This window comes from Pseudophryne corroboree, chromosome 6, assembly GCF_028390025.1.
Source record: "Pseudophryne corroboree isolate aPseCor3 chromosome 6, aPseCor3.hap2, whole genome shotgun sequence".
Taxonomy (NCBI): domain Eukaryota; kingdom Metazoa; phylum Chordata; class Amphibia; order Anura; family Myobatrachidae; genus Pseudophryne; species Pseudophryne corroboree.
Window position 1 is genome coordinate 802,800,321 of NC_086449.1, and position 12,258 is coordinate 802,812,578.

The 12,258-nt window shown below is 46.9% G+C and overlaps 1 protein-coding gene across 4 annotated transcripts in view; it reads right to left on the reverse strand.

Moving 5' to 3' along the window:
• Positions 1-12,258, reverse strand: part of KDM7A (lysine demethylase 7A) — a 141,590-nt gene that overhangs the window by 31,357 nt on the left and 97,975 nt on the right. For all 4 annotated transcript variants that reach the window (XM_063928943.1, XM_063928942.1, XM_063928941.1 and 1 more), the window contains exons 6-11: positions 11,994-12,180; positions 10,068-10,230; positions 9,467-9,554; positions 9,129-9,235; positions 8,672-8,763; positions 2,545-2,634 (exon numbers count right to left, since the gene is read on the reverse strand). In XM_063928943.1, coding sequence (XP_063785013.1) covers positions 2,545-2,634; positions 8,672-8,763; positions 9,129-9,235; positions 9,467-9,554; positions 10,068-10,230; positions 11,994-12,180 — 727 coding nt within the window. The remainder of the gene's footprint in view (positions 1-2,544; positions 2,635-8,671; positions 8,764-9,128; positions 9,236-9,466; positions 9,555-10,067; positions 10,231-11,993; positions 12,181-12,258) is intronic.

Genomic DNA, 12,258 nt, shown 5'->3' on the forward strand with positions numbered 1-12,258 from the left:
GTACACAGTACCAATTTCTTCCTACAATTAAGTGTGATGGAGTATTCCCTTCCCAATCCATAATTAGTGACAAAGACGCATATCAATTAATGTGGAAACTGAATAAATAAATAAATAAACTAATTAGGTCTGTTACCTCCCATCAAACAAGCAGTCGGTACAGCTAGTAAATGAGCAGCCAATAATTTAATGTGAAGCCAATCATGCACTAGTGATGTCATCTAACCCAAGCGTCAGTGGTGCGCTAGTGATGTCATCTAACCCAAGCATCAATGGTGCCCTAGTGATGTCATCTAACCCAAGCATCAATGGTGCGCTAGTGAGGTCATCTAACCCAAGCATCAATGGTGCGCTAGTGAGGTCATCTAACCCAAGCATCAATGGTGCGCTAGTGATGTCATCTAACCCAAGTGTCAGTGTAGTGATGTCATCTAACACAAGCATTAATGGTGTGCTAGTGATGTCATCTAGCCCAAGCATCAATGGTGCGCTCGTGATGTCATCTAACCCAAGTGTCAGTGTAGTGATGTCATCTAACTCGAGCATTAATGGTGTGCTAGTGATGTCATCTAGCCCAAGAATCAATGGTGCGCTAGTGATGTCAACTAGCCCAAGCATCAATGGTGCGCTAGTGATGCCAACTAGCCCAAGCGTCAGTGGTGTGCTAGTGATGTAATCTAACCCAAGCCTCAGTGGTGCCTAGTCATGTAATCTAACCCAAGCCTCAGTGGTGCGCTAGTGGGGTCATCTAACCCGAGCGTCAGTGGTGCGCTAGTGAGGTCATCTAACCCAAGCGTCAGTGGTGCGCTAGTGAGGTCATCTAACCCAAGCGTCAGTGGTGCGCTAGTGAGGTCATCTAACCCAAGCGTCAGTGGTGCGCTAGTGAGGTCATCTAACCCAAGCATCAATGGTGCGCTAGTGAGGTCATCTAACCCAAGCATCAATGGTGCGCTAGTGATGTCATCTAACCCAAGTGTCAGTGTAGTGATGTCATCTAACTCAAGCATTAATGGTGTGCTAGTGATGTCATCTAGCCCAAGCATCAATGGTGCGCTCGTGATGTCATCTAACCCAAGTGTCAGTGTAATGATGTCATCTAACTCAAGCATTAATAGTGTGACAGTGATGTCAACTAGCCCAAGCATCAATGGTGCGCTAGTAATGTCATCTAACCCAAGCATCAATGGTGCGCTAGTGATGTCATCTAACCCAAGCATCAATGGTGTGCTAGTGATGTCATCTAACCCAAGCATCAATGGTGCGCTAGTGATGTCATCTAACCCAAGCATCAATGGTGCGCTAGTGAGGTCATCTAACCCAAGCGTCAGTGGTGCGCTAGTGAGGTCATCTAACCCAAGCGTCAGTGGTGCGCTAGTGAGGTCATCTAACCCAAGCGTCAGTGGTGCGCTAGTGAGGTCATCTAACCCAAGCATCAATGGTGCGCTAGTGATGTCATCTAACCCAAGCATCAATGGTGCGCTAGTGATGTCATCTAACCCAAGCATCAATGGTGCGCTAGTGAGGTCATCTAACCCAAGCATCAATGGTGCGCTAGTGAGGTCATCTAACCCAAGCATCAATGGTGCGCTAGTGAGGTCATCTAACCCAAGCATCAATGGTGCGCTAGTGATGTCATCTAACCCAAGTGTCAGTGTAGTGATGTCATCTAACTCAAGCATTAATGGTGTGCTAGTGATGTCATCTAGCCCAAGCATCAATGGTGCGCTCGTGATGTCATCTAACCCAAGTGTCAGTGTAGTGATGTCATCTTACTCAAGCATTAATAGTGTGACAGTGATGTCAACTAGCCCAAGCATCAATGGTGCGCTAGTAGTCATCTAACCCAAGCATCAATGGTGCGCTAGTGATGTCATCTAACCCAAGCATCAATGGTGCGCTAGTGATGTCATCTAACCCAAGCATCAATGGTGCGCTAGTGATGTCATCTAACCCAAGCATCAATGGTGCGCTAGTGAGGTCATCTAACCCAAGCATCAATGGTGCGCTAGTGATGTCATCTAACCCAAGCATCAATGGTGCGCTAGTGATGTCATCTAACCCAAGCATCAATGGTGCGCTAGTGATGTAATCTAACCCAAGCATCAATGGTGCGCTAGTGATGTAATCTAGCCCAAGCATCAATGGTGCGCTAGTGATGTAATCTAGCCCAAGCATCAATGGTGTGCTAGTGATGTAATCTAGCCCAAGCATCAGTGGTGTGCTAGTGATGTCATCTAACCCGATTGTCAGTGGTGCACTAGATATGTCATGTAAACCAAGCGTCAGTGGCGTGCTACTGACACAGCTTCCTAACAATTGCACCAGTAATCAGGAAGACGTATACAAAGTAGAGACACTTATTTTATGCATCAGATCTTAGAAACAGCCAGGCTATCATATGTAGCAATTTTGTTAATCATCTTTTGTTAATCATGCATCCCGTTTTTGATTTATCATTGCAGTACGGTTACAATTTATATTATTAAGTTATAAAACTCATACAATTAATAAAGCAGCCAAATGCTTCTGGCGCAGAGCTCTTACCTCAACAGAGCGAATCACTTTAGATAACTCTTTAATAAGATTCCCGGGTCTGATGTTCTCTGGGATCTCAAACGCATGTTCTGCTACAGACTGGAGAAAGAGGAGACACAGGAGGGTCAGATAAGGGCAAAGTTCTCTTTAATTCCACAGTGTCCTCATTATAACCAACGACAGGGACAGGAAGAGACCGCTTTGGCGTGGCCTACCTGGTTCCCCAGCCCAGGGATTTCCACCTAGCAGTGCATTACACACTATTAAGCTATAAATAGACAATTATATAATTACAAGACACAGTACGGCATTTAACTCAATATATCAATGTTCTTTGCTTTCCATGCAAAGGCATCTAAGTGATTTCATGAAAAAAAAAATACTATTATAAATCTGCATTTGGTTTATAAACACTGCATGTAAAAAATAAGATTTTAAACCTACCGGTAAATCTTTTTCTCGTAGTCCGTAGAGGATGCTGGGACTCCGTAAGGACCATGGGGATAGACGGGCTCCGCAGGAGACATGGGCACTTTAAGAAAGACTTTGACTCTGGGTGTGCACTGGCTCCTCCCTCTATGCCCCTCCTCCAGACCTCAGTTAGAGAAACTGTGCCCAGAGGAGACAGACAGTACAAGGAAAGGATTTTTGTAATCCAAGGGCAAGATTCATACCAGCCACACCAATCACACCGTATAACTTGTGATATACTACCCAGTTAACAGTATGAAAAACAACATAGCATCAGTCCAAGACCGATGAAACTATAACATAACCCTTATGTAAGCAATAACTACATACAAGTCTTGCAGAAGTAGTCCGCACTTGGGACAGGCGCCCAGCATCCTCTACGGACTACGAGAAAAAGATTTACCGGTAGGTTTAAAATCTTATTTTCTCTAACGTCCTAGAGGATGCTGGGACTCCGTAAGGACCATGGGGATTATACCAAAGCTCCCAAACGGGCGGGAGAGTGCGGATGACTCTGCAGCACCGATTGAGCAAACAGGAGGTCCTCCTCAGCCAGGGTATCAAACTTATAGAACTTTGCAAAGTTGTTTGACCACGACCAAGTAGCAGCTCGGCACAGCTGTAGTGCCGAGACCCCTCGGGCAGCCGCCCAAGAAGAGCCCACCTTCCTAATGGAATGGGCCTTAACCGATTTTGGTAACGGCAATCCTGCCATAGAATGCGCCTGCTGAATCGTGTTACAGATCCAGCGAGCAATAGTCTGCTTTGAAGCAGGGCCGCCAACCTTGTTGGCTGCATACAGGACAAACAGTGCTTCTGTTTTTCTGATCCTAGCCGTTCTGGCCACGTAAATTTTCAAATCCCTGACCACATCAAGGGACTCGGAATCCTCCAAGTCACGCGTAGCCACAGGCACGACAAAAGGTTGGTTCATATGAAAGGATGAGACCACCTTAGGCAGGAATTGAGGACGGGTCCGCAATTCCGCTCTATCCATATGGAAAACCAGATAGGGGCTTTTATGTGATAAAGCCACCAATTCCGAAACTCGCCTAGCCGAAGCCAAGGCTAACAACATGACCACCCTCCAGGTGAGATATTTCAACTCCACTGTCTTAAGTGGTTCAAACCAATGTGACTTAAGGAAACTTAACACCATGTTAAGGTCCCAAGGAGCCACCGGAGGTACAAAAGGAGGCTGAATATGCAGTACTCCCTTCACAAAAGTCTGTACTTCAGGTAATGAGGCCAATTCCTTTTGAAAGAAAATGGAAAAGGCCGAAATCTGAACTTTTAATGGAGCCTAATTTTAGGCCTAAATTCACTCCAGTTTGTAGGAAGTGAAGAAAACGGCCCAGGTGGAATTCTTCCGTTAGAGCATTCCTGGCCTCACACCAAGAAACATATTTTCTCCATATTCGGTGATAATGTTTAGATGTCACGTCCTTCCTAGCCTATATTAGCGTAGGAATGACCTCATCCGGAATACCTTTTTCCGCTAGGATCCGGCGTTCAACCGTCAAACGCAGCTGTGGTAAGTCTTGGAACAGACAGGGACCTTGTTGTAACAAGTCCTGCCTTAGAGGAAGAGGTCACGGATCTTCTGTGAGCATTTCTTGCAGATCCTTATACCAGGTCCTCCGTGGCCAATCTGGAACAATGAGAATTGTTCTCACTCCTCTCTTTCTTATTATCCTCAACACCTTGGGTATGAGAGGAAGAGGAGGAAACACATATACCGACTGGAACACCCACGGTGTCACTAGGGCGTCCACAGCTACCGCCTGAGGGTCTCTTGACCTGGCGCAATACCTTTGTAGCTTTTTGTTGAGACGTGATGCCATCATGTCTATTTGGGGTAGTCCCCACCGACATGCAATCTACGCGAAGACTTCCTGATGAAGTCCCCACTCTCCCAGATGCAGAGCGTGTCTGCTGAGGAAGTCTGCTTCCCAGTTGTCCATTCCCGGAATGAACACTGCTGACAGAACGCTTACATGATTCTCCGCCCAGCGAAGAACTCTGGTGGCTTCCGTCATTGCCACTCTGCTCCTTGTACCGCCTTGGTGGTTTACATGAGCTACTGCGGTGATGTTGTCTGACTGGATCAGAACTGGTCGATTGCGAAGTAAGATCTCCGCTTGACGTAGGGCGTTGTATATGGCCCTTAGTTCCAGGATGTTGATGTGAAGACAAGTCTCTTGACTTGACCAAAGTCCTTGGAAATTTCTTCCCTGTGCGACCGCTCCCCAACCTTGGAGGCTCGCGTCCGTGGTCACCAGGATCCAGTCCTGAATGCCGAACCTACGGCCCTCTAGATGGTGAGCACTGTTTAGCCACCACAGGAGAGATACTCTGGCCCTGGGGGACAGGGTGATCCGCTGATGCAATTGCAGATACGACCCGGACCATTTGTCCAATAGGTTCCGTTGGAAGGCCCTTACATGGAATCTGCCGTATGGAATGGCTTCGTATGTTGCCACCATCTTTCCCAGAACTTGAGTGCAATGATGTACAGAGACTTGTTTTGGTTTCAACAAGTTCATGACTAGAGTCATGAGTTCCTGCGCTTTTCCCTTCGGAAGAAAAACCCTTTTCTGGTCTGTGTCCAGAATCATGCCCAAGAAGGGCAGACGAGTTGTAGGATTCAGCTGCGACTTTGGAATATTGAGAATCCAGCCGTGTCGCTGTAACACATTCAGTGAAAGTGAATTATGAGGAGATCGTCCAAGTACGGGATAATTGTGACACCCTGCTTGCGCAGGAGCACCATCATTTCCGCCATTACCTTGGTGAAAATTCTCGCGGCCGAGGAAAGCCCAAATGGAAACGTCTGAAATTGGTAATGACAATCCTGTACCGCAATTCTCAGGAACGCCTGATGAGGAGGATATATGGGGACATGCAGGTATGCATTCTTTATGTCCAGAGAAAACAAAAAATCTCCCCCTTCTAGGCTGGCGATAACCGCCCTGAGTGATTCCATCTTGAATTTGAACCATTTTAAGTAAAGGTTCAGGGATTTTAAATTTAAAATGGGTCTGACCGAACCGTCCGGTTTCGGAACCACAAACAGAGTTGAGTAGTACCCCTGCCCTCTTTGAAGCAGGGGAACCTCTACCACCACTTGTTGCAGACACAATTTGTGAATCGCATGTAACACTATCTCCCTTTCCAGGGGTTGTTTCGGTAGGGCCGATTTGAAAAACCGTCGAGGAGGCACTTCTTCGAATTCCAGCTTGTAACCCTGGGAAACAATTTCTATTGCCCATGGATCCACTGTGAGTGGACCCAGACGTGGCTGAACAGTCGAAGACGTGCCCCCGCAGGAGCTGACTCCCTCAGGGGAGCCCCAGCGTCATGCGGTGGATTTAGCAGAGGCCGGGAAGGACTTCTGTTCCTGGGAACTAGCTGTGTTGTGCAGCTTTTTCCCTCTGCCCTTACCTCTGGCAAGAAAGGATGATCCACGTGCTCTCTTGTTTTTATTGGAACGAAAGGACTGCATTTGATAATGAGGCGCTTTCTTAGATTGTGAGGGAATATATGGCAAAAAAATTGATTTACCTGCCGTAGCCGTGGAGACGAGATCCGAGAGGCCCTCTCCGAACAATTCCTCACCCTTGTAAGGCAACAACTCCCTATCCCTCTTTAGTCGGCATCACCTGTCCATTGCATGTTCCACAGGACACGTCTAGCAGAAATCGACATAGCGTTGACTCTAGAACCCAATAGACTAACGTCCCTTTGAGCATGTCATATATATATATATATATATATATATATATATATGACAACATCTTTTACATACATATATATATATATATATATACACACACACACATACTAGGGACAATAACATGGTATCCTGATCTAGGGTTTCAATCTCCGCTGATAAGATATCTGTCTACGCTGCTACAGCCTAATAAACCCATGCAGACACAATCGCCGGTCTGAGTAGTGTACCAGAATGTGTGTAAATGGACTTCAAAGTACTTTTACTGCATGCTATCTGCAGGATCAATGAGGATAGCTGTAAAGTCAGCGCTACCTTTTTGGGTAAACGTGTCAATGCCTTGTACACCCTAGGGGAAGATTCCCTGGCCCCATTAGGGAAAGGATACTCCCTGAGAATTCTTTTTGGGAAGCTGCAGCTTCTTGTCTGGAGATTCCCGCTCTTTTTCTTCATGAGAGGAGGGAAATTTACCTCAGCTTTCTTCCCCTTAAACATGTGTACCCTCGTGTCAGGGACAGATGAGTCATCAGTGATATGCAAAACATCTTATATTACAATAATCATATATTGAATACTTTTCTGCCAGTTTTGGCTGTACTTTGCATTATCTTAGTCGACACTGGAGTCAGACTCCGTGTCGATATCTGTGTCTATTATTTTGGATAGTGAGCGTTGTGAGACTCTGAAGGTCTCTGTGACATAGGGACAGACATGGGTAGATTCCCTGTCTGTTCTCTAAACTTTTGTGTAATAAATTCATCTTAGCACTTAATTTCACATATCCAATCAGGTGTCGGCGTTGTCGACGGAGACACCACACACACACACACACACACATTTGCTCCATCTCCTCCTTAGGAGGGCCTTTTACCTCAGACATGTCGACACACACGTACTGACACACCACACACTCAGGGAATGCTCTTCTGAAGACAGTTCCCCCACTTAAGGCCCTTTGGAGAGACAGAGAGAGAGAGAGTATGCCTGCACACACCCGAGCGCAATATAACCCAGGAAAAACACAGCAATTTAATGTTTTCCCCGTAGCGCTGTTATGCTTATCTGCGCCGAATTATGTGCCCCCCCTCTTCTTTAAAACCCTCTCTTCTACCGTGGTATAAGCAGGGGAGAGTCAGGGGAGCTTCCTCTCAGCGGTGCTGTGGAGAAAAACATGGCGCTGGTGAGTGCTGAGGGAGAAGCCCCGCCCCCTCGGCCGCGGGCTTCTGTCCCGCTAAAAGTGTAAAATTGGCGGGGGCTCATGCATATATACAGTGTCCAGCTGTATATATGCTCTCTTTTGCCAAATAGGAGGTTTATATTGCTGTCCAGGGCGCTCCCCCTGTGCCCTGCACCCTTACAGTGACTGCCGTTTGTGAGGTGTATGGGAGCAATGGCGCACAGCTGCACTGCTGTGCGTTACCTCAGTGAAGATCAATGAAGTCTTCTGCCGCCTCTGAAGATCTTTTCCTCTCATACTCACCCGGCTTCTATCTTCCGGCTCTGTGAGAAGGACGGCGGCGCGGCTCCGGGACGAACTCCAGGGTAAGACCTGTGTTCTGACTCCCTCTGGAGCTAATGGTGTCCAGTAGGCTAAGAAATAGAGCCCTGAAACTCAGAGCAGTGGGTCTGTTTCTCTCTCCTCAGTCCCTTGATGCAGGGAGTCTGTTGCCAGAAGGCTCCCTGAAAATAAAAAACCTAACAAAAATGCTTTCTTACAGGAAACTCAGGAGAGCTCCTGAAATGCACCCAGCTCCTCTGGGCACAGTATCAAACTGAGGTCTGGAGGAGGGGCATAGAGGGAGGAGCCAGTGCACACCCAGAGTCAAAGTCTTTCTTAAAGTGCCCATGTCTCCTGCGGAGCCCGTCTATCCCCATGGTCCTTACGGAGTCCCAGCATCCTCTAGGACGTTAGAGAAATAAAATGACTCTCACCTCTTTTTTCATCCAGCTCTTCAGAGCAGTAATTAACGCTTTCACGCCGTGCTTTAAATAGTTTGGAGGATGGAAACCATCTTCTCTTAGCTCTAAAGGAAGGAAAGTGAAATCCAAATCAGGTTTTAGCACAGTGGTGATGGGAATTTAGAAAGAAGTGCGCAACTACAGATATATTATTTTGAAAACCCTCTATCACGTGTTTGCATTACAATCTAACTGCCCTATTCAGCGTCACAATCCGGTGGTCTGTGCACCCAAACTTCCCTCCCATTCACTACAAAACGTTACTTCTTTCTTTGTTGGAACAAGGTTGTGACATTGTAGAAAACAATTAACCGTCAAAAACAATTCGCAATTTACACCAGCACACAGCAATTTGATTCTATGTCCTAGAATCAACTACAGCAACATTTGTAGAGGCGTGAGCTCTAGAGAAAAAGGAGGAGGAATTTACCTTTCAATGTTTCAAGTAGATTTTTGGCCACAAACCAACAAATAGCCTCAAAAAAAGGGAACTTGAAGAGATCAGGGGTCTTCAGCCTTTTTTCCATCTCATAACACCTGTGAAAGAGACATCTGTCCTGGTCAGGTAACGCAACAATCAATTTGTAAATTAAGGGTTTAAAAAAAGGAAAACTTAATTTTATCCTCCCAATAATCTCTAATAAAATTTCAGAATGGGGGAGGGGCTTGTTGCACATCTGGTGAGAAGGAACGGCAGTGGCCTGGCACACGCGGTAGGTATTGCCAAATAGAATACTTACAAGCGTAATAATCCAGACGTAGACTCACCTGAGTTGCATGCCAATGTTTAGGTTGTGCAGAAAGTTCCCGCCAAAGGCCATGCAATCCTGAGACGTGAGGACAGCGTGAATCCAGCCTGCAACCACATAAGAATATATATTAAATCCGCAATTACGGGAGCCTATGGCACTATCCCTAGAGATCTGTCTGCTGTAATAGCCAAGCTACCAAGAGACTGGCTACATGTGCGATGTTCTCCGACGACAATGTGGAAGATCCACAGCTCGTTTTACAAGGAGTGTCTTATACGTTGACCAAGTCCTACAGGGGAGTCAGCAATTTCCAATGCGACTTCTCGCAGGTCAAATCACCAACGTAGCCAAATGCAATAATCATTAGATAAAGACGGATGGCTAAATAAACGTCTTGATGTTTCTTTTTGCTGTCTTACTCGGAATAATCCTCAACCACACTGAGCCTGTGCAGCTAATTTCTATCTCTGAGGGCCCTAAAGACAGGACATGTCTCAGGCGTTGGTCAATAAGGGGCTTGTGCAGAGGAATCCATGTATTCTATACTAAACCTTCATCGCAGACTGTGACCCAACTCAAACCAATGAAACCAGTAGAATATCAGAAAACCCATTTACCTGTTGGTACAAAGAGTGTGTGCCCCTGCTTCACCACACACTTGTAACAGTTGTCCACCTTGTCCCCAAAGAACTCCTCGCTTTGGGTAACCGAGGAGCTCCACGATTCGTACAGTGCCAGGTTCTCGTCTGTGGGCTTTATCAAGTAGAAGATCTTCTCCCCCTGCAGATTAACACAAGTGCTCAGTGAACGGATCCACCATATGCCAGTATACAGAGTATCATCCCTTCATTTGTTGTTCTCAACTGTGCAAGCGTGACGTCAGGGGGTTCAGTCCTGCAATCTGACATTTGGGCGTTTCATGAGCCCGAACAATCCACGCGGGTATCAGAGTGAGCCGTAAGGATCACGGCGACCAACTGGTCACTGCAGAGCCAGATGTATTAAGGGGAGGGAAAACTGGGCTACCTGTGCACCCCCGTACCAGCCTACATAGCATGCTCATTTGTTCTCCTTCAGTCAATCAGAGTTTATGTTTAAGACAGGAATTAGCTGCTATCAGTCAATCGCTGATAGCATCCTGAGATGAGACTGAGATGAGCTGGAGTACAATGTGAGAGGGAGAGCAAAGATCCTATTAATCAATGGACTGCAATTTGCCCCATCTCCAGGCCAAGAGTGCTCGGGTCTAAGGGGAGTAGAGCTGAAGAATCGGGGAAGGAGAGATGAGGAAGATGAAGGGGGGGGGGGGGGAGAGATGAGAAAGGGGAAGGCGGAGAAGAGATGAGAAAGGGGGAGGAGGAGAAGAGATGAGAAAGGGGAAGGAAGAGATGAGAAAGGGGAAGGAGGAGACGAGAAAGGGGAAGGAGGAGACGAGAAAGGGGAAGGAGGAGATGAGAAAGGGGAAGGAGGAGATGAGAAAGGGGAAGGAGGAGATGAGAAAGGGGGAGGAGATGAGAAAGGGGGAGGAGGGGGAGGAGGAGGAGAAGAGATGAGAAAGGGGGAGGAGGAGAAGAGATGAGAAAGGGGGAGGAGGAGAAGAGATGAGAAAGGGGGAGGAGGAGAAGAGATGAGAAAGGGGAGGAGACATGAGGAAGGGGGGAGGAGGAGACATGAGGAAGGGGGGAGGAGGAGACATGAGGAAAGGGGAGGAGGAGACATGAGGAAAGGGGAGGAGGAGAGATGAGGAAGGGGGGAGGAGGAGAGATGAGGAAAGGGGAGGAGGAGAGATGAGGAAGGGGGGAGGAGGAGAGATGAGGAAGGGGGGAGGAGGAGAGATGAGGAAGGGGGGAGGAGGAGAGATGAGGAAGGGGGGAGGAGGAGAGATGAGGAAGGGGGGAGGAGGAGACATGAGGAAAGGGGAGGAGGAGACATGAGGAAAGGGGAGGAGGAGAGATGAGGAAGGAAGAGGAGAGATGAGGAAGGAAGAGGAGGGATGAGAAAGGAGGAGGAGGGTTGATGAGGAAGGAGGAGGGTTGATGAGGAAGGAGGAGGAGAGATGAAAAAGGGGGAGGATGAGGAAGGGTTAGCCACATCCCACATTGGAATCTTTTGCAATCATAGAAAATATACTAAGTTGCACTGTGTGTTAAGATTTTAAAGTGTCGGCTCGACTGATCACCCATCTATACCCCATGGTACTAACTCCAGTGTCCCCTATGGGTGAGAAAGAAAATAAGGTGGAGATTTATCCAAGCTTGGAGAGAAATAAAGTGGAAAGACATAAAAGTACCAAACAGCTCTTGTCATTTTTCAACCACAGTCTGTAAGTGACAGAGGCTCATTGGCTGGTACATCCTCTCCAAACTTTGATAAATCTCCCCCTAAGCAGTTGTTTGCTCGATACAGCTCCTGTGTAAGAATCTCTGTTATTCTTACAGTTTTAAAAACAAATTTGTTGCTGTATACGACAGAGATGCTACTAGTTTAGATACCATTTACTAGCAATACTATATAACACATTTATTAAAAGCCCAATTACTCACCCACAGGACGTGATACCAGACAGAGGTGCCACCGAAGTCTATGTGAAAGTCGGTGTAGCTGTCTTCCACCCCCATCAGGCAATACTTCTGAACAAAGGGCTTTGTGAAGACAGAGTCATCAGGCCAGTAGTTCTCTACCCAAGAAAGTTTTTTACTGATGTCTGGCACTTTAACCAGATCCGCCATCCTGGAAACACAAGAGAAGGTAAATCTACCTAACGGCCCTAATAAACCAGATGTGAAACCCTAAAACGGCAAAAGCAAG